Raw genomic sequence first — 25,410 nt, 5'->3', positions numbered from 1 at the left:
ATCATGTCACGACCAAGAGAATCCAACACGAGCTGGAATGAATAGCTCACCCTGAAACCTGATGTGCTGGAGACTGGCTAGAGCTGAGGGCGAGTCGAAGTCACTAGTACACTCGCTGCACTCCACAAAAGAAAACAAAGAAAAATACAAGTAGGGCTCAGTACAGGGCAACATATACCGAGTAGATATCATCGGCCAACCCAAAATAGAAACTAATATGTAATGAATAATAGTATGAAATCAACTATGACACTTAGCAGGTGGCAAACAACAAACACATGAACCAGTGTCAATAACACTAAAGTAAGTACGTACGTAATCACTCAACAATATCAAGATCACATATGAGGACTCATGCCTCCAAACCAAACTAATTTGGGAATTGAGTTCTTTGAGATTGAGTACATTAAGTTAATTCAATATCTTTTTCCTTTAATGTTACTGTGTCAGAACGTGACACTTCGATCCAATTATACCGTGTCGGAACGTGACACTCCGATTCAATAATATCATTAATTTATCATTTATTATCACCACTTTTCAATTAATTAACAGTATTTCATCAAGTCTTCTTTATTCAAGGCATCACTTCGATAGAGAGAGTTCAAGATTATAAATTCCACGGTCTCAGGATTTCAGACCAATCACAAACCACACAACCAAGCTACACAATCATACAATCAAGTACATAGAGAACTTCACAATATCATTCAATGCATATCATTCACTATTAAGAGTCTATCTATCAAATAGAATAAACCATAACCTACCTCCACCGAAGAACTAACGTCAGACAAGCTACTTCTCCAATGCCTTCCCCTTCCTTAACGCCTCCGAATGTTTCCAATCTATCAAGTATGCATAATTTGTAAGCTAACGAGTCTATAGACACCCATGTTAATATATGTCTAGCTTAGACCCACAAATTCACCAGATTCCATAATCAATTTTCCTATAGTTTAACCCTAAGGGTAAGTCTTAATTCCTCCAATTAACATAACTTTAATGGTATTCAACTAATACAATACACCTAATATTTAATTACCTATCTCCATATATCAAAACATAATTTATAACGAGCTACTAAAATTATGTGTGGTATCCAGTACCTTCACTTTCTTGCAACTTTATTCATTCTATATAGGGATAAGAGTCTGAAAAATACTTCAACTTTGGTTGGATTTGCTGTTGTGATACTAAACTTTCATGAGGACCTATTACCTCCTTAGACTATTTAATACCGTATTTTAAACATATATATTTTAAACAATTAAGGGAAAATGCATAAGTACCCCCCAGCCTATACCCGAAATCCCAGAGACACACCTAACCTTTACTAAGGTCCTATTACCCCCCCGAACTTATTTTATATGTAATATTCTACTCCTTTTTGGCCTACGTGGCACTGTCTTGTGGGCCCAGAGCATGTTGATATTTTTTTCGAGGATAGTGCCACGTAGGCCGAAAAGGGGTAGAATATTATAGATAAATTAAGTTCGGGGGGGGGGGGGTAATAGGACCTTAGTATAGGTTAGGTGTGTCTCTGGGATTTCGGGCATAGGCTGGGGGGGGGGGTACTTATGCATTTTCCCAACAATTAATAAAGAAACTTACCAATACGAGAACACACGGTTGATCCCTGTAGTCGGCGCACAAATATGCCCTCTTCTCAATTTGTTTTTACGTTCAAGAATCTAATTTGTCTTCTTTATTTCAACAAATTATTTACTAACCTAATTGTTATATGTAACGAATTATAAAAATGGATCACTACTAATTTTAATGTTATTTCTTTAACCATCAACTAAGTTAGTTATTAAAACTACCCCACTAAATTCATAATTGTGGTTATGAATAGTCTAAAATACCCATTTAAAATCTAACGAAAAGTATTTTATGAAAATAAAAAGCTCTAGTACTCAAAAGGATCAAATGGGTCGTTACACTCACTCAATGTTCGGAGTCCGCATTGGAACCTTGACTAAATTTAGATCGCGCACTGCATAACTCATTCGAGGTGACGCTTCTAACAAAATTTTCTCATCTAGAACCCGTTCGCGCACTGTAGTGTCCATTCGAGGGTGACACTCCTAACAAAATTTTCTCTATATGCTCGATCCCGAGACTTCTGGTCAAGAGTGAAATAGTCCCACCAGTGCACCACAACCAATGTTGGTTATCATTGAGTTGTACTCCCTTTGTCCCTAATTACTTGTCCACTTTTGAATTGATACATCTATTAAGAAAGCAATTATTGACATAATGAGTTTACCCTTTCACCCCTATTAATTATGAAGTGAATGGATTAAAAATTGTAAAAATTATACAAAGCACATAGTATAATAAACAAATTACTTCCTATCCCTAGTTTTTCATAAATTACAAAATTCCCTTTATTTTATTGTCTTGCGGATACTTTAATATGCGAGCGGATACTTTAATTTAGAAGCTGTAATTATCAGTTTAGTGCGTTAAAAAGGGGATTTTATCAGTTTAGTGCGTTAAATAAGGAATTTAAAACAGAAATAAAAATTGATTTCCACAATTCACGCATACGTTTCTTTCATCTACAAATCAGTCATTCATAAAACGATTACTGAACTAAAATTTCAAATTTTGAAATTCTCTCTTCCTATTTTGCAGAAAGCTCTGGAAGGCTGATTCAAAAAAAATTGCAGCGCATTTTTTGGTGAAGATTTGTAATGAATATTTCAATCTTGTTAAGGCATTCAGGAATATGGGAAAGTGATGTTAGATACGAGCAATACAGAAGTGATGGCATAGTGGTTGGGGAAAATATTTCGTTCGTTAATCTTAATTCAACAATTGCAGCAAAATTGAATGTTGATGAATCAAAAAAAAAATGTGGAGATCAGATACATCGTAGAAGGTAATTAATCTCCATTGTGTATTCAGAATGATATGGGGGTGAAATTGTACATAGAAGTGAAGAAACACGAGGTAGGATTTGGTTTGTATCCACTATGCATTAATACATCGGATAAAAGTGATGAAGAGATACAAAATGTTGATGCAACAACAGGTGCAATTGTGTGTGTTGAAGGTGGAAAAAGGGACGCAAAGGCTCTAAGCATTGTTGAATTGAAAATTTGTGATTCCTATTTCATGATGCAATAAATGAAAAATGTTATGTTTTGAATTCTGGCTACATTTTTTTATTGTTAATTTCTGATAAAGTTAGTTTGGTATACATTGTTGTGTGTCTGATACTTAATTGTTCGTAAATGTTGTATGGGATAGAATAATAGTATCAATAGATGTGATGTGTGCCAAAGTTAAAAGAGACAACATGTAAAAAATGTATTATTTAATTTGAAGCAATTATATATCATATACATAATATCTTCTTCTAAATTTTGTATCTACAAATAATAGAGTATCGGAAGTTGTATTTTTTATCAATATTATATATCATATACATATAATTTTGATATTTGTGGACGCAATTGTGTTTCATGTACATAATAATTTTTTGGAAATTTAATATCAGCTTAAAAAAGTTAGAGTAATTTTAGTATCAATTTTGTGTATTTGATACTTAATATCTTTGTAACGATGTGTGCCAAAGTTAAAAGAGACAACATGTAAAAAAGGTATCATTTGAAGCAATGATATATCATATACATAATATTTTCTTCTAAATTTTGTATCTACTAATAATAGAGTATCGGAAGTTGTATTTTTTACCAATATTATATATCATATACATACAATTTTAATATTTGTGGACGCAATTGTGTTTCATGTACATAATAATTTTCTGAAAATTTAATATCAACTTAAAAAAAGTTAGAGTAATTTTAGTATCAATTTTGTGTATTTGATACTTAATATCTTTGTAACTTTGGCATGAAATAATAAAATCGTATCAATTTGAGATGTTTGAAGCACCTAAGTATCATGTACATAATATTATGTAAATGATAATGATTTAATATCATCTGTTGTGATTTGTAACAATCTTATAAGATATAATTTGTACCATGTTGTGTGAAAAATATAATTTTGTTATTTGTGAAAACAATTTTTTATCATATATTTGATAATTTTGGGGAAATTTTGTATCAGATTCACTATAGTAGAAGCTGTAGTAATATGTATAATACTTATAATATACAAAAGTTAATAAGGTATTAAAATGTATTGAAAACGAATTTAAAAGCGACATAAAAATTATGTACATAAAAACTCTTCAAATTTAGAAGTATGAATTACTTAGAAATATAATGTTGACCTGGCCTGGGGAGGAATACTCCAAAACACTTAATGTATCTTCAAAACAATAAAACTTATATCTTGACTGTAAGTCAGTAAATAAACTACTATTCTACATTTATCAGTTCATCATCTGTCAATGGAATGAAAACACATTTAGCCTTGTAGGATTATCATTCTCGCCAACGTATTCCGCCTTGGCTTTGTCGGTACCATATTTCCATTACAGTGTTGCATATCTTGAGCGAAGATAGTCACTTTGAAAAGGAATCGATGGGACCTTCATTTCGTCACTCAGAAATTCAGCAAAAGCAGCTACATATGTTCCGCATTCACTGCAAACAGAAAGAAGATACATTATAAATTGAATGAAATGTGTAAGTAAAGTTGGGTGGATACAGTACTGACAGGTCTAAATTAAAAGCAAAAGAAATGCATACCATGGGTGTGTTGGTCGAGAAATGGGAGGGGAAACCTTTCTACCCCTTTTCTTTTAAGTTTTTGCATCTTTTGCTTTAGATGATTCCCCCACTTCCTTTTTCGATTTTCTCTTCATAGAAGTTGATTTGCCATTAATGTCGGTGCATGTAAACTTTTAGACCTCTGTCTGCCCAGTTGGGGTCTTCTGAATCAAGAATTTGATCATTGATAGGTGTTATTATTTGGGAAATTCCAATATTAAAAGACGGATGATTCATTTTGACAACTGATCCAAAATCGATTGAAACACAGAAATTGATTTTGAAAGAAAAATGAAAAAGATGATAATACCTATTTTGAACTTTGGATAGTTGAATAGAGATAGAATCGTTTGAAAATCAAATTGCTTTGAATTCGGTAACTGATTTGGTAGTGGGAAAAGATTAGAGGCAAGATTTTGGGGATGAGAAAGGTGGGTTTTGGGTTCTTTCAGAATAGAGGGTTTGGGGGAAAATAGGGATTTTTGAATTTTTATGAAAGAGTAGGGATTAATTGAGAATATGTAAACATATGTAGTGTAGTTTAGTAATTTTGCCTTAAAAATTTAAGATTTTCAAGAAATTGTACCTTTTTCAAAAGTGATTAATTGAGGGTACAATATGTAAAATTATTTTGTCCTCTCTTGATTTGTCAAAATGGACAAGCAATTAGGGATACTTATAAAAGGAAAAGTGGACAAGTAATTAGGAACATAGGGAGTATTATATAGTTTATAGTGCAGTAGATGAGTCTGCTCCTCTCTTAATTTAGAGGTCTCAAATTCAAGTTACGAGTATTAAAAGATTCTTATCAAATGGGTCCTACCCAATGCGAATCCAAAATAAATGGACTCCAATACAAATATCAAACACCATTTGAAAAATCAAAACAAATAAAATATAAAAATCTTAGTCTCCAAAAAAATAGAAAAGAATATAAATAAAAGTAGGTAGGTACCATAAAAGAGAAAATGACATAAACAGTCTCTTAACTATAGGAATAGGTCTAAAATGGTTTCTTAACTATACACTTAAAGAACTAAATTCGTTAATTATATAGTTAAAGAATCACTTCAGAGTTACTCTTATAGTTAAGCCACTGTTTATGTCATTTTTCTCTACCATAAAACATAAAAAGAAAAAGAAAGAGAAAAAGGAGATACTTCACTACTCTCATTTCTCATTCTTCTTCCTCAGCTTACAAGGTTAGCATTTCAATTTCTCTTCATTTTTCTCTATTTTGGTGATAATATAGGGTTTTGTTGTTCTGTTTCTATTATGGTTTTTGTATCCCAATTCACATTGGGATTCAAACTCTATGGGTTCAACTTTTATACTTCTTAGCATTGAACTTAGGACCGTATGGACATGTGACATGAAATAATGATCTGAAGTTGAAGTTTTGTTATTCGGATTGTTTAAGTTACTATTTTTTTTCTCATAAATACGAAAAAATCATGTTTTTTTCTTTGTTGTTGGAGAATTTGGGATCTCAAATTGCATTTATAATCATGACTTCATATTGATCCTTATTTACCAACTGCATATTGTCTAACCAAATCAAACACAAGCTTATTATATTTTTAAAGTTACGAGTTCATATACTATTTATTGCAACTTTGGTGAATTTTTACCCATAAAATTTATACGTTGTGCCCAAATTTGTACTAATAATGATGTTTTGACCATTCTTTGCATTTTTCAATTGCTAGGATTATTTGAAAGTTGTGTTAAGTTAAACCATTTCCAAGTTAGTCGAAATTGTTGTGTATTTACTTGTAGAATTGCTGTATATGCTAAGTTGTGATTTAGAGGGATCATTTGGTTGCCTAATGAAAAGCAGATGAAATGGGAAGACTACAAATCTTTTAAGAGCACTTTTCAAAATTTTGTAGAAATGCATTTTCGTCACAACCATAATCATGCCCATCTACTCATTTGTAACTTAACACTAATGGATAAATCAAAGTCCATTGCTTTTTCCTTGCTCCCTGCCAAAATAGTTCAAGGTGTCTCCCCTGAACAAAAAACTGTCCATCAGCTTCAGAGGGTCTCTGATTTCATGTCCATTGTTGGCCCAGTTGATGGCCTATTCTTGGTGGAAAAAGCAGCGTTTTTGGATGAAGACAATGCTCGCTTGGCTTTGTGGAATCCTGCCACCAGGGAGTTCTGGCCTCTGCCTCCTGTGTCCTTTGAGCCTCAGCCATTCAAAGATCCTGATGATCAGTTTGCGTTGGGGTTTGACCCATTGACTCGAGATTATAAGGTTCTATGTATTAGAAAATTTTGGGATGACTGGGGACTGGGCGTTTCCCGTAATTGCTTTGTCAGTGTCTATTCCTTACGCAACAACTCATGGAAGAACCTGAGACCTGATTTTCCTGACTGTTGTAACTTACACGAGCCCATTGGTGCTACACATCTCAACGGGGTATATTATTGGCTCTCTTTGCGTCTAGACAATATCTTCCGCATATGCTCGTTTGATATGGGCAGCGAACAATTTGGGGAGATGCAAGACCCGGATATTCCAAAGGCACAGTGGGGAAAGCTTATGTTGCGTGGTGACTCGCTTGCTATCTTAGTTGGTGATCCTGGTAAACCAATGACATCCATATATGATGTGTGGGTGATGAACCTAGAGGGTAGTTGGACCAAAGTTCTTACTGTTCAACCTCAAATAGTTGCTCATTGGCCTCGCAGCATCTGGGAGGAGGATAAGATGATTTTCGAAATCACGGAAACTTCACAGTTGGTATTATATGACCCCACAACAAGACAAGCTATAGATCTTGGCTTTCAGCTGGACCTAATCATGGGTCGCTCTTGGGTTTTCAATTACAAGCAGAGCCTAGTTCAAATAAAGAGAAAAAATGACAGCCAGGGCAAGGATAATGTTGTCTAGCAAATTGAACAACCTTATTAGTTCAGTTAGTAGGTTGGTTACTTGAACTTTCACGTTGTTGGTGAGGGTTTGATTCCACATTTTGCTATCCTCTCTCCCATTTCCACTTCTCCTACCCCCAATTTCCCCCCCTCTTTTTAAAAATAAACACTTCTTCAGTATCATACCAATAGATTGGAAGCCTCTGCTGACTGTTAGGGGTGCAGATCATTAATCCCTATTCGGATTAATAGGTCTGGTACAGTGGATGGTTGGTTGTTGTATCTATTTAAGCATCAATATGAATTAGTTTTTGGGTTTTACAGTTTGTTTGACCACTATTTGGTCGTCAATATCATTTAACGGTATAAAGGAGTTTATCTATTTTGAATATGTACTTGAATATGACATGTTCTGCCTATGTTAATATAGAGGCATTTGGCGGCTAAGTGTACTTAACTGCTTAAGTTGTATTATTACAATGAAAATCGTTACATTAAACGAAGCATGTTGGGTCCCCGTCTGGTATTTGTATAAGCCGCTAAGGAGTAAGAACACTGCATTAACAAGTTATTACACGCAATGTTATCTGAGTCGTACACCAAATTTTGGCATATTTTGGCCTATAGTTGTGATACAGTGTCATGTCCATATGTATATATCTTTACGGAATGACGCAGGTCATTGTAAAACTTGGCAATCAACACTTGATTTGTCATTACACTGTATTTTCAATCCTCTTCCTCACTTTGATTTACTCTGTTTAATTTTCTCTGTTGTTGTTGCTTCAGTTCCTGATATTGGCGTTGCAAATACTCTCTTCAAAGGTGAGACTTACTTCTGCTGATATTTCTTATAAGTCGTTATCTTCTTTAAAGCTTTTCTTATGGGGCTTTCTGTTTTTCTTTATATGGTTCTATTCTACTTGATTATGTGAATCTATACTACAAATAACTTAAAAAGCGATCAACAAATGTTATTGTGTTTTTGGGACAAATGCCAGAAATGGATTCTCCTGTTAAAGGGGGTCAATGGAAAAGGTTGAATTTGATCTTGGACTTTGTGAATGGTATAAATTTGTCGTTTAGCTGCTGCCATTAACCCATAAAGGTAAAAATTGAGGCACTTTGGTAACACACGGGTAGGAACGAGAATCTTTTTTTATGGGAGAGCGGAATTATTCCATTTGGCATAGTCTAGGCATTTTTTTTACCCTTTACCTGAAAAGAATTCAGGGACCTGAAATTAGCTTCTTCAAATGTTCTTTTTGAGTTCTAGACTGGTGATTCTGATAGTTTACTCTTTAATGTAGGTTTCTCTTCAGCTTCAGGATTTAGAAGTGTTTATGGCAAGCAAAAAATCGTCAATTTCAATAGCAGAGGCCTCCACTTTGCCAACTTTTCTATCACTTCAAGCTCTCCTTCAAACCAACTTTGAACAAGCCTAAGTTGCGCTTGTGCCAAACGGTAAATTCTGTTGCCAATTTTTTTGAAGTGAATATACGCTAATATCATTAGCAGCTGGACCCTTTATCCATATTGTCATGATAGGACTGAGAGAGAGGGACTAAAAGTAAGACATATAATATAGATGAACAACATCTCATTTCTAAATTTTTGACTGGTTGAAGAGTGAGTAAAAGAGATGCACTAACTAATCATAAATAAAAATGACAGAATATATTTGAGATGTTACAGACTTTGAAGGAGAAAAATAATAGCTCGATGCACAAAGTGATAAACGGGTTCTTCCAGATTATTATTCATAGAAATTCTCTTTGTTATTTAGGCTGCCCATTAAAAACATTTCGGATAAGCTGGTGTAAAAGAACTATCTACTTACATCTCTTTATATATATTTTGACCTTTGATGTACTTACAAAATGATGGTTAAAGGAAAAAACTGAACACATGCATATATATTTTGGACGACCGTGGTGTCAAGGCCATCTTACTAGCAAGATGTACCAGCCTAATATATATATATTTTGGACAACCGTGGTGTCCGGGCCATCCTACCCGCAACATGTACCAGGTAACTCTGTCCATCAAGACTAGAACAAATGGAAAGAATCACCTACTGTTTTTTGTCTCCATTGAGTTCTAAACTTGAGACCTCAGGGTTCTCAACCACTTCATTGACCACTAGGCCACACCCTTGGGTGCTTGTTTAGTGTGTGTGTGTATATATATATATATCCTTTTGTAAATTTCTTATTTTTTATTTGCTTAAAGCTTTTTATATATTTTATTTGATCTATCATTTTGAATTAATAAAATAAAGATATTTGTAAGATAAAGAGATAATGGAGAAAATCTCCTTGTATTTTCCTAGAGTGAGCTATTTGCAAATTTACAAGTACAAATCTATCTAAGGAAATAAAATCATAAAATCCGTAAATATCTCTCCCTTTGATCGTGGTATGTATATTATATTAAGATGTACATATATACATTATGTAACACTCCCCCTCAAGTTGGAGCATAAATATTAATCATGCCCAACTTGTTACAAAGATATTCCACCCGGTTCCATTTAAAGCCTTCGTGAAAATATCACCCAATTGCTCTCCTATCTTCACATTGCCATTAGAAATCATATTCTCTTGAATCTTCTCACGGACAAAGTGATAATCGACCTCAATATGTTTTGTTTTCTCATGATGCATTGGATTTAAGGCATTGTGTAGAGCAGCCTGATTGTCACACCAAGCCCGAGGACTCTGCTTTAGACCATGTAGAGATTTTTTGTGATAACAAACTTTTTCATACTCCCCTTAGCAACAAAACCAGGTGTTTGCTTCATATGCACCTCTTCAAAGAGATCACTATGATGGAACACATTCTTGATATTTAACTGATGTTAGGGATAATGCTGAGTAGTAGCCAAGGAAATAAACAAGCGGTCAGAGGTGAGCTTGGCTATTGAGGAGAAATAATCCACCCCTTAAGTCTGAGTATAGACTGTAGCCACAAGTCTCGCCTTAAGTCTTGCGATAGAGCTATCAAGACTAACTGACTGCAAAAACCCACTTGCATCCTATCGTCTTCTTTCCTTTGGGTAAATCCACCTAATCCTATGAGTGATTCTCATCTAAAGCATGTATCTCCTCAAGCATTGCATCATGTCATTTAGGATTATTCAAGATCTTCACTGTTTGGGTACTGAGATAACTCTATAAAGGAAATCAAGCAACTAGATGCATAAGATAAGTGGCATAAGAAACAAAATTAACAATGGAATATGTAGATTTGCACTGATGTGTACTTTTTTGAAGAGTAATACTGGAGGAGGATCCGATGATGAAGGAATTGATGTAGGAGATGTATAATCAATTTCTCGACTTCTTCGGTAAACTTGAACAATTGGCCATCGTGCTGACAAAGATGGAGCAAATGTAGAATGCTCAATAGAAGAACTAAGAGATAGAGGAACAACGTCCTTTGATTGCTCTGAATCAATAGAGAACCTTTTTTTCTGTATGAGTGAGTAACCTGATAGACTAACCACTCATCTTCCTCTCCTTGAATTGTAGAAATAGGAGGTGTATAGAAGAATGGTGTAGTATCTAAAAATACTACATCAGTTGGCACTAGATATTTGCCAAAATTTAGTAGAATAATATAGATATATCTTCTGAAGACAAGAGTAGCCCAAGAAAACACACTGCAATGCCTTGGGCTCCAACTTGGTAACAAATGGTCGAACATCTCGAATATAACATGTGCTTCCAAACACCCTAGGCTCCATCGAAAATAGTAACTTGTTTGGAAAGAGAACATTGTAAGGGGCATCATCAGCAAGCACGCCAGAGGGCATGCGATTAATCAAAAAATAATTTGTAGAGATTGGAATCTGCCAAAATTGTTTAGGGACTTTCAATAGGAACAAAAGTGTCCGAGTTGTCTCTAGTAAATGCCTATTCTTCCTTTCAAGAACTCCATTTTGAGAGGGTGTATCCACACATGAAGACTGATGGAGAATACCATGTTGTCTCATGTAGGATCAAAATAATTTTGACATATATTCTTTTGCATTATCACTCCTTAGAATATGCAACAAGTACGCGTGATTAAATTGAGTTTTGACTTTAGCACAAAATGCTGAAAAGTAAGTAAACACTTCAGGTTGGTTACCCTTCAGGGTGGCCTAGTGGTTTGGGTTTGGGACTTCCATGTTGGAGGTCTCAAGTTCGAAACCCCTTGCCAGCGAAAGCAAGGGGTTTGCCTTCTGGGTCAAGCTCGTCGCACCGGGCTTGCCTAGTGTAGGTTACCTCTCTTATGTGGTTTGCGAGCTATTGCATAGGAGCGGGGGTTTTACTCTGTGCGCACCCAAAGGGTAGCGGCTGCGGGTTTCCCTTGTCATAAAAAAAAAAGAAAGTAAGTGAACACTTCAGATTGACTCTTATAAAGTAAATCTAAGTTATCGAGAAAAATCATCTATAAAAGTGACAATATTTATGCTCAATTTCAGAAACAATAGGACATGGTCCCAAACATTAGAAAAAACTAGCTCAAAAACTGAGTAAACTTGTTTATTAACCCTTGGACCTGACGAAATGTGATAGTATTTTGCAAATCGACATGACTCACATTCCAATGAAGAAATATTTTGAAATTGAGGGTATAAATTCTTCAACTAAGGTAGAGAAGGGTTTCCCAATTGACAATGCGCTTCAAATGGAGACACAACACTGGAGCATGCAACAGACTGAGACTTGAAGAGGTGACATTACAGGTTTTATTCAGCTTAGCAAAAGCCTTACCTGTATCAGATTTCTTTAAGTGATTTCTGATATTGGGATTAATTAGGAAATTGCTCTCTGTTAGAATAGTAATAGGTATATACAATCCTACTTAGAATAGGAATAGGTTTATGCAATCTTATTTAGAATAGAATAGGAATAGAAATAGGATTAGTAAATAGTATCCTACTTAGTAAAGGGTTGTATTGTACTGTCTATAAATAGGGTCTCAATGTAATAATGTAGACACAACAACAATTCAATAATATTCTTTTCCTATATTTCTCACATGGTATCAGAGCCTCTACGATCTTGGTAGAAAATCAAAGATCTTCTGCTGCCGGGCGGAGGGGGTGGCTATTACCCATAAATGCTGCCCGTCTGGCAATAATTATTTTAACAAAAGTGACATCAATGATATATGCATGAACACCCCTTATTCAGGGGAAGTAAACTCTGTCAGACAGGTCATCATGAGTCAATTTCCAATGACTTTGTAGGACTGTTTTGTGTCAACCCTATATCCGTCGGTATTTGTGTAGCACCGTGCTATCTTTCAAGTGACTACTTTTTCTTATTCAATTTGTGTAGCATTGTGCCATCATTCTAGTGACTACTTTCTATATCTAATTTGTGTAGCATCGTGCCATCATTTCGGTGACTACTTTTTCAGAAGTAACCAGACACCCAAATCAACATATAAGACGTCAAGTGATTTGGCCCAAAGAAAACCAAGTTGACGAAACCTGGAGTGTTTTGAAACCTTTCCAACCGAGGTTTGTTGAACATGAGACCACCAACTTTTGATTGAAAATATCGAGGCGATGGTGTTACTGGAAACCTGGTCTGATTCGGAAGCCATACATGCGTCCAACACAGAAACTGCCAGAAGTAGTACTTCGACGCGTGAGACTCAACGCTCTGCCGACCATCGGTTCTATGGCTTGTAAGGGTAACTTGATAGACTAACCACTCGTCTTCCTCACCCTGAATTGTAGAAATGGGAGGTGTATAGAAGAATGGTGTAGTCTCTAAAAATACTACATTAGTTGACTCTAAATATTTGCCAATTCAGTAGAATAACATCGATATATCTTCTGAAGACAAGAGTAGCCCAAGAAAACGCACTTCAATGCCTTGGGATCCAACTTGGTAACAAATGGTCGAACATCTCGAATAACATGTGCTTCCAAACACCCTAGGCTCCATTGGCAAAATGTGATATTGTTTTGCAAATCGACAAGACTCACATTCCAATGTAGAAATCTTCTGAAATTGAGGGCATAGCTTCTTCAACTAAGGTAGAGAAGGGTGTCCCAATTGACAATGTGCTTCAAATGGAGACACAACACTGGAGCATGCAACAGACTGAGACTTGAGAAGGTGACACGACACGTTTTATCCAACTTAGCAAAAGCCTTACCTGTATTGGATTTCTTTAAGTGATTTCTGATATTGAGATAAATTAGGAAATTGCTCTCCGAACCAAATCATATTGTCAGAAGCAACAACTTTAGAACTTTGAGTTATTTTATCACATCAGCCATTTTCCAAACAAATTAACGGAGTGAGGAAACCAGCAAAATTGCACTAACCAGAAATACCCCAACAGTTCTCTATAACCTTACCAATAATTGGAAACCAACAAAATTGCACCAAATAGAAATACCTCAATAGATCTCCAAAAGCTCAACAATTCATAGAACTTGCTGGACCCAATCAACATATAATTCTTCACTAAGAATAAACAGTCAACAATCTAGAGACTCACAGTGAAATTCTACCAAGAAGATGGAGATTCAGAAGTAACCAGACACCAAAATCAACATATAAGACATCAAGTGATTTGGCCCAAAGAAAACCAAGTTGACGAAACCTGGAGTGTTTTGAAACCTTTCCAACCGAGGTCTGTTGAACACGAGACCACCAAATTTTGATCGAAAATATCAAGGTGATGGTGTTACTGGAAACCTGGTCTGTTCGGAAGCCATACGCACGTCCAACACAGAAACTGCCAGAAGTAGTATTCCGACGCGTGAGACTCGACGCTTATCTGCCGACCACCGGTTCTATAGATCGTGATGAGACGGTCCTCTCTAGAACGACTGTGAGATTGAAATCCCAAGCCCCAGGTACCTCCTTTGTACCATAGCTAACTTACGATCAATATTCTGAGCCAAAGTCATTAGAACGATGCTCTAATACCATGTAAAGATATGTCACCTTAGCCTAACAACCTCAAAAGTTAGCTCAGGAGTGGAGGATTGCACAAATCCATATCCCCAACCTTGTGGGACTTTACCCACTTAAACACTGCTTTCACGCCAGACCAAAGGCAGCGTGGATGGAGAGCCCATACCGGGGTGTACCTGGCTTTGATACCATGTAAAATTACCCTTTGGGGTGGCCCAGTGGTTTGGACTTGGAACTTTCATGTTGGAGGTCTCAAGTTCGAAACCCCTTGCCAGCGAAATCAAGGGGTTTGCCTTTTGGGTCGAGCTCGTCGCACCGGGCTTACCTAGTGCAGGTTACCTCTCCTGTGTAGTTTGCGAGCTATTGCATAGGAGCAGAGGTTTTACCCTGTGCGCACCCAAAGGGTAGCGGCTACGGGTTTCCCTTGTCTTAAAAAAAAAAGAGACAATGATGAAAATCTCCTTATCGTATTATTCCAATAGTGAGCTATTTGTTGGTGTAAAAGTAAATCTATCTAAGGAAATAAAATCACAAAATCCCTAAATATCTCCACCTATGATTGTATTATGTATATTATGTTAAGAAACGTCTATATACATTATATAAATATATTTAGAACATTAAATAAAGGGATTATAACGAGTTGTATAAATTGACAAAGAAGGAAGGAGATATCATCTCATTTCTGCACTTTTCTCCATCTTTTCCTTCTCACAATCGCACTGACTCTTCTTCATCAACTTTACTAGGTTAGATTTCTCTTTCTTTCTAAATACTCTTCTTTTTCTTCGTTTGTTTAGAATTTTTACTATTTGTGATGTTGGATTTTACTCCTAAATTAGGGCTTTGCTGGTTAGAGTTACACATCTATTCTTAATCTCCAAAAATTGTTGCCGCACTCATGTCAGATCCTCCAAAAATGCATTATTACTTTTGGTGGATCTGAACTGCGCTTTGCAATATTTATGAATTGTCTGACCAACATAGATGTGCTTATATATTAATGGTAATGATTTTACTCTTAATTAAATTGGATCCACCCCCATTTAGACCATTCTTAGCATCTTCCGACTTTCAATTGTTAAAAATATCTGCAGGATGTGCTAAGTTAAGCTTTGGATAGTGATATACCTCAATGGAGACAAAAACATGGAAGCGGCGGGTTATAGGAGAGTGTGGAATAGGTAGCTTCTTTTAGGAAACCCTATTTGGGGGAGAAGGCAAGAACTCGGTCTCTTAGACCAAGTTCCTTTTTTGGGCCTCTTTCATTTGTCTAGATTGGGCTGATAGACTTCTCTATCATCGTCCCAATGCTTGAATGATGCGTTCTTATGAGTAATAAAAGGACCAATGGTCCATAAAGTTAACCAATAAAAAAACCTTCTTCCGTTTCCAAGTGTTGTGGATTGATGTTAATGGAAAAGGGTGTGGTATTTACTGTTTCATGCTGCTTAAATTACCTGCAAAATAGTTGTATTTGCTTAATTGAGATGGAGAGTAAAAAAAAAAAGAAAACCATTGATTGGCTAATGAAAACAATAGAAAACTAAACTAGTTCTTTTGTATGAGTTCCCATCTTTCCATTTTCCTACAGAAATAACATAAATAGCTGCCCATTGAAAAAAAATAGTCGGCAGATGTATACCGTACATGTGATATATGGGTATTTGCTGATGAAAATGACCCCACACCGGATCGAGACGAGATTTCTGGACTGCTTGTAAGGTTTGGGCAATCCTTTGAGCTAGTTTTTGGAGTGTCAGTCCTAATTTGAGTATTGACTAGTGGATGTTACGTACTTTTGGCTGAGCGGCCAAATGTGTAATCTACTCTTTTTTGCTTAGTTTGATAACATGGTAACACTTCTGATTGATTTCTTTGTTGAACTTCTGTTCTATTAATTCATGTTTTCTAGATTTGTTCTCTTTCAATATGCTTGTAAGTTGTTTCATTCTGTTTATTCTAAGCAAGAGATCTGCTTATATGTCCAGGTAAAAGATTGGGAAGTAAACGCCCATCTGTATGGATTGTCAGTGTCATTTTCCAGAAGATCTGGTGGTTGATATTCTATCGAGGTTGCCAGTGGAATCACTCTTGCGTTTCAAATGTGTGTGCAAGCACTGGTATGGTTTCATCAAAAGTGCGAGTTTTAAAGAGAAACATTTTCATCAGAAGAACAATGGTGCCCGTCTCCTTGTCTGCGACTTCAAAATAACAAAGATCGCACCCATCTTCGTAAAGTCTGTGGTGTTCTCCTTGCTCCCAAAAAAAATAGTTCCGGATGTGACCCCTGAACAAAAAGTTCTCCTTCACCTTCCGAATGTATCTGGTATCAAGTGTGTTGCTGGCCCAGTTTATGGCTTATTCTTAGTGCAGGAACAAATTTATAATGAAGGTGTCCGCTTGGGATTATGGAATCCTGCCACCAGAGAGATTCGGCCTCTGCCTTCTGCGCCTTTTGAGATTGAGCATTTTTTCTCAGATCATTATCATCAATTCGGGTTGGGGTTTGACCTGTTGACTCAAGATTATAAGGTTGTATGGATTCGAGATTATGAGGGACATGGCGTTTACCCTCATGTCTCTGTCTGTGTCTATTCTTCATGCAACAACTCATGGAAGAACCTAGAATTCCCTCCCAGTTATACCTCAGGTTTGCCCTTTGACACCACTTATCTCAATGGGGTTTATTATTGGCGTTCATTGCGTGTAAATGAGATGTACAGGATTCACTCATTTGACATGGGCAGCGAACAGTTTGGGGAGATGCAACTCCCAGTTATTCCAAATGAATACCGGAAGAAGCTTACATTGCGTGGCGACTCGCTTGCAATGTTGGCTGGTTATAGGTCTATGACATTCATATATGAAATGAAACAAGAGGGAAGTTGGTCCAAAGTTGTTACTGTTCAACCTAGTATAGATCCTCATTGGCCTCGCGACATCTGGGAGAATGATAAGATTGTTTTCGAAATTAGAGAAACTAAGCAGCTGGTGCTATATGACCTTACAACAAGTGAGGTTACAGATCTTGGAATTCAAATGGACCGAACAAATTGTGTTTTCAATTACAAGGAGAGCCTAGCTCTAATAAAGAACGGAGATGAAACTCAGGACCAGGATAATGTTGTCGAGCAAATTGAACACTTCTTCAGTGTCAGATCAACTGATGACAAGTCTTTGTTTACTATTAGGGGTCCGCCTTACGCAAGATGAACTTAAATAGTTCGGTTCTTGGTTTGGACACAGATTTTTCTAGTAATAAATAAGATTTTTGTGACATTAGCTGTTATGCTACCTCATTGTAACATTGTGTTTGAATTTAAAATTGTTTGTTATTATGTTGACGAAAAAACACTTGTGGTATTTTTCTATCACGTGATTAGTGCAAGATTTGTATGGCGACATGTAGCATTTTGGAGTACTTATTTTTATGAATGAAAAGAAAAATACAGAACGCTTTTTGAGGTGTGAAGAATCGATTGTCCTTGAAGAAAAACGGAGATCGATTCAACATCATGTGTAACACCTCCAAGATTCAAAAACTACATACTTCAGGCAAATAAACGTTTTCAGCTGCTATTACTTCTCTTCATCTTGATCTTCTTCGTCGTCTGTTGTTGTTGCTGCTGGTCCTTCTTCTTCATTCTCTTCTTTTCCTTCTTCTCCATGTAGTGTAAAGATGAATCGTTTCTAGTAAATTTATATATCAAAAGACTTGAAATATTGAGAGGATTTCATATTTAAAACTTGGGATTGTTTAGAGGTGATTTTGAATTCTTTCGAGGGGAACAATAGGGACTCCATTAATGGTGAGAAGAAAAGCCGCATTTTTTTAAAATTATTGAAAGGGATCTCTTATTGAAATGTAACTTTTTTAAAAAAAGTAATTAACTAAACAGTTATTTTACTCACAATACATTTTTTAATAATTATTCTTGGTATAAATATTTAGTTTTAAGCTTAAACCCAAAAGCTCTTAAAGAGAGAAGGAAGGAGATACCATCTATCTCGTTTCTGCATTTTTCTCTCAAAATCGCCAGCACTTCTTCTTCGTCACCTTTATTAGGTTAGATTTCAGTTTCTTTCGGTAATACTTTTTTTTTTTGAATTTGGTGATGTAGGGTTTCACTTCTAAATTATATCCTGCCCAATTTTGACCATTCTTTGCTGTCTTTTAAATTTCAACTTTTAGATCAACATGGGTTGTGGTGTAGTAATGAGACTGCTTCACACTAAAAATTCAACTTTTAGAAATACTTGCAAGATGTGCCAAGTTAAACTTGCTAAATTTCCTAAGTGTTGTTGATGTTAGTCGAAAGGGGTTTGTAATTAAGGGGTTGTTTGGTTGCTAGTTAGAATTAATGCAGGTATTAGTTATGCCATGTTTGGTTATTCCATCTTCTACCTTGCATAAATCATACACATGGTTTCTTTATAACTTATACATATATTTGTTTAAACCGGAAATCGAATACCGTACTTGGTGTGCTGAGTTTTATTTAGAAAGAAGTAGTAAAAACACTTCTAAATTGGGTGCGAATTATTAATTTCATCCCGAATTATTGACAACCTTTAAAATACCTCTTTACATGATTAACTAAACTTAAATGCACCCTCGATCTAGCAACATGGGTGAAATATACCCCTAAATTATCGCTAAGTTTAGGTGCTTTCAACACTTCTCTCGGTTTTTTATTAAGAGCCCTATGCTCCTACAAGAGTTTGAGACCACTTGCTATGTCATGTGACAGATTGGGGGTGTATCTAAGTTTAGTTAGTCAAGTAGAGGGGTATTTTTAAGGCTGTCAATAGTTTGGGAATGTAACAAAAATATAATTTGTTCAGGGTGTTTTTAATACTTCTCTCTTTTATTTATAACAACTGAAATGCTACTAAACATGGTACTAGTTAGGCTGATTTTAGTACATGAGTAACTCACCTACTAACCGGACAACCTTTTATTGCTTTATGGTCCGTAAATTACCTGCATAATTGTTGTATATGCTAAGCTGAGATGTAGAGGAAAGCAAAAGGGAAATCATTGATTGGCTTAATGAAAAGTCTAGAGAAGCAAACGGCCAGTTCTTTACTAGTCTTCTATTAATTTACATCTGTTCGCTTTTCTAGGGAAATTGACATTAACAGAGGGGGTGCCATCCCTAAAACCGGTCTCTGTGCCTTTTGAGATTGATTCGAGTATTCTGAGATGAACCGGTACATGTCTATGTCTGCAAAATGGCTGCATATGCTAAGTTTGTTGAGGTGTAGAACAAAAACAAAACCATTGATGGGCTAATGAAAATACTAGAAAACCAAATGACTAGTTCTTTAGTATGAATTCCCATGTTTTCAATTTCCTATGGAAATTAACATAAATAGAGTTGCTCATCCAAAAAAAAAAAAAAAATAGTCGACAAATGTATACCATACATGTGTTTGTTTATTGATGAGAGTGATCCGACATTGGACCGGGACGAGATCCTGCTTGAGCAACCTTCCTCCATATGAGCTAGCTTTTGGGTGTGAGTCTTAATATGACGGTATTGGCTAAGTTTGAGTACATGGTAACATTGCTGCTTGATTTCTTTGTTGCACTTTTGTTCTATTAATAATGAATGTTTTGTAGATCTGTTCTCTTTGAAATATGTTTGTAAGTTGTGTCATTCTATTTATTCTAAACGAGAGATCTGTGTCTATTTCCAGGTAAAAGATTGGGGAGTAAAGGACTACCAGTATGGATTGTTATTGTCCTTTACCAGAAGATCTTGTGGTTGATATTTTATTGATGTTGCCAGTGGAACTGTTCTTGCGTTTCAAATGTGTGTGCAAGCACTGGTATGCTCTCATCAAAAGTGACAGTTTCATAGAGAAGCATTTTCATCACAAGAACAATCGTGCCCGTCTCCTCATTTGCAACTTGAAATTATAAAAGGAAGAACACACCCTCGTAAAGTCTGTTGTAGTCTCCTTGCTCCCTGAATAAATAGTTCCGGGTGTGACCCCTGAGCAAAAAATTCTCCATCTTCCGAGGACCGATTATTTCAAGTGTGTTGCTGGCCCAGTTAATGGCTTATTCTTACTGCAGGAAATATTTTGTGAATACGGTGTCCGCTTGAGTTTGTGGAATCCTGCCACCAGAGAGTTCTGGCCTCTGCCTCCTGAGCCTTTTGAGATTAAGCACTTCTTCTGTGACTATGATCATCAATTTAGATTAGGGTTTGACCTGTTGACTCAGGATTATATAGTTGTTTGGATTCGAGTATTCTTTGATAATCAGGGACAAGGACAGGGACAGGAACAGGGCGGTTACCCTCATGTCTATGTCTGTGTCTATTCCTCATGCGATAACTCATGGAAGAACCTAGAATTTCCTTCCAGTTTTACGTCAGGTTCTCTCTATTTCGTCACATATCTGAACGGGGTTTATTATTGGAGTTGTAGGAGCCTCGATAGTATATACAAGATTCAGTCATTTGCCATGGGCAGCGAACAGTTTGGGGAGATGCAAGGCCCAGATATTCCAGGTGAACACTGGAGGAGGCTGACATTGCGTGGAGACTCTCTTGCAATGTTAGTCAGTGATAAGCCTATGGCATCCATATATGAAATGAAACAAGAGGGAAGTTGGTCCAAAGTGTTTACTGTTCAACCTCGTATAGATGTTGCTCATTTGCCTAACGATATATGGGAGAATGATAAGATTATTTTTGAACTGATAGAAACTTCACAGCTGGTGCTATATGACCCTACAACAAATCAAGTTACAGATCTTGGAAATCAGCTGAGGCTTATTGCCTCTTATGTTTTCACTTACAAGGAGAGCCTAGCTCTAATAAAGAGAGGAAATGAGACTCAGGTCCAGGATAATGCTGAACTTAAAATTGCTTGTAAGAGCTATTAGAGTTTTCCATTTTAGAGTCTTCAGTGATCATTGATTCATGAGAAGATACTAGATTATGGCTACATTTAACATTTTGGAGTGTGTCTATGCATGCTATGAAAGAAAATAGACTGAGAACGCCTTCAAGGCGAGAAGAATCGATTGTCCTTAAAGAGTTATTGCTCGTATACTCTTTTTGGGGAAATATGTTATGTTCTCATGACATCTTGCATTTTATGTTGTTTTGAAAGATTTGATAGACTACCTCTCTGGAGATGCTCGTTCATCCATATTTAATTGAAGCCTATGGGTGTGTTCGTTACCAAGGAAAATGTTTTCATGGAAGATATTTTATATATCTGCTCGAGCTCCTTCATTGCGTCTTGGATTTCTTTCCTTTAAATTTTCATCCTGTACAATTTGCAATATTATAATCTTCAAGTAATATACACCCATGCGGGACATGAAGTATTTGACTATTTGCTCTATTAAGTACTAAAAAAATATTTTTACAACATTTTTTTTCAAACAAATTTATTTGTTCCTCCTTTTTAAAAATAGAAATGTATACATCATAAAAAAGAAATTCATAGTGCATTATAATATATGTTGAAATACTTTTCCGAGAACAAATTTGGGAGTGGGTGAAAGTAATAATGAAGTAGTACAATTATTAGGTGGACGAACTAAGTCAAGAATTGACAATCAATGAAAGTACTTCTTTTATAAACTCGAAGTAGAAAACTGTCACCAAATCTATCCCCTCTCTTTGAATTTCTTCTCTCACTACTAACCTTGCCTTCAACCTCTCAATAGAACCATTGTTGCATCCAAACTACACACGTAAGTGTACATGGTACAAGTAATATAGTGATTGTAAATAATTGGATTTCGAACTCATATGGTTGATTGCATTTAACCAATAAATTTTAAAAGTACTTCTAGCGAGAAATAATTTGTATTTTTCAAAAAATACTTTTAGTGAGAAACAATTTATGTTTGACCAATAACATTGAAAACCATTTTTCAAGTGCAATTAGTATTTAATCAAACAATTTAAAGTGTTTTAAGTGTATTTTTCTTAAAAGTGTTTTTCAAAAGGTATTATAGAAACAATTGATATTTGACTAGACTCTAAAATCATTTTATTTTGAAAAGTGCCTTTAGTAAAAATCTAAAAAATAATTGAGTAATCATTAGTTTCGCCATACTTTTAAAAATACTTATAATTGCATTTTTTTCTCAAAAATATCTTTCTACTTTTTTAGCTTCTATAGAATAACTTTTGTTACTTTTCAAAAAAAATTATTTTCTCGCAAAAATTTAATCAATGATCTTACTTTTTTAAAAGGTAAAAGTGCTCAGTACCTCCTTGAACTTGAAGCTTTTTATTCAGTGTACATCTAAATTATATTTCGTTTTAATTATCCCCCGAACTTGTTTATTCCTCCATCGCGTACACTTTTATTGTCCACTTGCTCCAATCGTGACTACACGCGCGTGATAGGTTGACAAAAGTGGTGATATGAATTTCCAGCTGGATAAATATTAGCCACCTAGATAAATAAATATGATAAAAATAAATATCAAACCTTCTCACCTAAAACTTTCGGACTAAACTTCTCACTAAGCTCTAAGAAGTGTAATCGACGACGTGAAGTTCTTGCCGATTTCAAAGCTTTTGGCTCTATAAGAAGTGTAATCGACGGAGTAAAGGGCATATTTCGCGGAACTCTTTCTGGATTTGGGTCTTCTTAGACGTGAAGTTGATCAATTAAATTTCAGATTTGTTTGAAATTCTTACCAAGTAAGTATTATTGTTTGTTACCTTTACTTTTTCATTTAAATTTTGCCCTATTTTTCGTTTAAGGTTTCGCCATATATATTTCTTATTGAGTTTCCGATTGATCGGTTTGATAGTTTTCAACTAGAATTTTCACTTAATGAATGTATTATTATGAACTTGTTCAGCTTATGTATGCATGGATATTAGGGTTTCTAGTAATTAGTTAAAAAATTTAGGACTTTTTAGTAAAATTAAGATTCTAGGGTTTTGATTTCAATATTCTATTTTGATATTGTTAAATGTTGGAGTTTTTTTTGTATTTTCCTTATGTATATTTGTATGTTGTTAAGTAAAATCAATATTTTAGGGTTTTAGGATTCCAATTCATCTATTATGTTTTTGTATTTTTAAATATTATAATTTCCTTGTATAATTGTATGCTTATGAGTAAAATTTGGTTTTGTTGCCTCTGTTTTCCTGTTGTTGGCTCTGTTTTGGGGTTGTTGTCTCTGTTTTGCTGTTGTTGCATTTGTTTTGCTGTTGTTGCCTTGTACAATATATTGATTATTATTGTGGTTATAGATTGACACTGTGGCAACTAAGTACCTCAACTTAAGGTTCAAATTTAGGGGTATCTTGATGAGTGAGGTAGGTCCAGTATATGTTGGGGGTAGAACCGAATATGTAGAGAATGTGGATAAAGATAATTTGTCAATTCTTGAACTTGTAGATTATACTAAGTCTTTTGGGATTAGTAAGTTAGGAAAAACTTATGCAATTCCATCTCTAGGGGTGATCTGGTGGAATTGAAAAATGACATGGACATTTGTAACATTGCATTATTTATGCATGATGGGGACATATTAGATATTTATGTGTGTCATGCCACTATTCTGGAGGATGTGGGTTCCACTGAAGGTCAAATTAGTCAATCTTTAAGTCAAGTGGGTGAGTCTTTTAATGCACATGGGGAATCTGATGGTTCTTTAATTGCACAACCAAAAAACCCAGATCTAAGGTTAGGTTCCTTTTCTTCCTTTCAATCTAGTGAAAGAGTTAAGAATGATGGGTTGCAGGTGTCCAACAAGAAACTGATGATGGTTATTCTTAAATAGATTGGACTGATACTGAAGAAGAAGGTTGATCTAATGTCCAACAAGGAACTGAGCCTTCTATTCAAGAAAAAGATGAACCAAGTGCCCAAGAAAATGTAGAGGAAGATATAGACAATGATTCTATTTGTTCTAACCAGTCTACTGACTATGGAAGTGATGTGCATGAAGAGTTAAGGATTGTTAAGAAAGATGTGAGAAAGTTTAGAGAAAGTAGGAGGAGAAAGAAGAAGGAAAAAATAAAAGGTTTTTTTAGGTGAAGTTGGACTTAATGAAGGGTATGAAGATATTGAAAAAGGCAAAAAAAAATTCACGGATAAGCTAACAGAGGATGAGCTTTACTATGACAATTTTGATTGTGATAGTTTTCAAAGTGATGAAGAAGAAACTGTTTCTGATGATGAACTTGAAGGAGGGAGTTTAAGGGGGAGAAAGAAGAGTAATAGAGTGATATATGATTCTACTTGTGATGTTGTAATATGACAGTGTGGTTTGGTATTTGAAAGTGTAAAGAAATTTAGAGAGGTAGTTACAAAATATGCTATAAAAAAGGAGTTGAGTTAGACAAGCATGTGAATGAGAGTACTAGAGTAATGACAAGTGTAAAAATGGTTGTCCATGGATGTTGTATGCAAGCAAGGAAGGGAGGAGTGAAAACTTCACTATCAAGACATACAACCCAAAGCACAAATGTACCATGACCACCAAACTTAAAATAGTGACTGTTTTGTGTTTTGGTGGTTAACTTAAGTTATTGTAGTTGTTGGTTGAAACAATGAAACACTATGATGTTTGTGTTTAATGATCAATGAAGCACTAGTTATGTTATGCCTTTGTGTTCTTATTTCGTATTTTGTTATCATATTACCTATTCCATGTAGCTGTAGTTTTATGGAAAAAGGACAAGTCAATTGAACATACACAAAGATATATATATATATATATATATATATAGCTTTAATCAGCAGAAACATACATCACTAAAATACCTAACCAAACTAATCTACAAAATGAGAACCCTAGAACCAAAAGACCTTGCGTTAATAACAATTACATTCACAAAATAAATTTCAACGACACACTAAATAAAAGAACAATATCACATTACATATCA

At 35.4% G+C, this 25,410-nt stretch overlaps 2 protein-coding genes and 2 pseudogenes across 3 annotated transcripts in view; 3 read left to right on the top strand and 1 right to left on the bottom strand.

Moving 5' to 3' along the window:
* LOC125855112 (probable inactive ATP-dependent zinc metalloprotease FTSHI 4, chloroplastic) overlaps positions 1–25,410 on the bottom strand; it is a 460,535-nt gene that overhangs the window by 246,101 nt on the left and 189,024 nt on the right. The gene's annotated exons all lie outside the window — the stretch shown is intronic.
* LOC125855713 (putative F-box protein At4g38870) lies at positions 6,538–7,620 on the top strand (annotated as a pseudogene).
* LOC125855124 (F-box/kelch-repeat protein At3g23880-like) lies at positions 7,759–17,907 on the top strand. Of its 2 annotated transcripts, XM_049534805.1 has the most exons (3): positions 7,759–9,044; positions 9,474–9,612; positions 16,507–17,907. In XM_049534805.1, exon 3 carries the CDS (start codon positions 16,538–16,540, stop codon positions 17,729–17,731), a length of 1,194 nt encoding a protein of 397 aa, XP_049390762.1. In that variant the 5' UTR covers positions 7,759–9,044; positions 9,474–9,612; positions 16,507–16,537; the 3' UTR covers positions 17,732–17,907. The 2 variants fall into 2 exon arrangements, with proteins under 2 accessions (XP_049390762.1, XP_049390761.1); XM_049534804.1 differs by lacking the exon at positions 9,474–9,612.
* LOC125855125 (F-box only protein 8-like) lies at positions 20,253–21,478 on the top strand (annotated as a pseudogene).

This window comes from Solanum stenotomum, chromosome 2 (assembly GCF_019186545.1).
Source record: "Solanum stenotomum isolate F172 chromosome 2, ASM1918654v1, whole genome shotgun sequence".
Classification (NCBI taxonomy): domain Eukaryota; kingdom Viridiplantae; phylum Streptophyta; class Magnoliopsida; order Solanales; family Solanaceae; genus Solanum; species Solanum stenotomum.
The sequence above is the reverse complement of the archived record's forward strand: the minus strand, read 5'-3'. Positions and strand labels throughout refer to the sequence as shown.

Excerpts from the sequence above, each read along its gene's own strand:
- LOC125855124 (XM_049534804.1), top strand. The coding sequence starts at position 16,538 with ATGGATTGTCAGTGTCATTTTCCAGAAGATCTGGTGGTTGATATTCTA.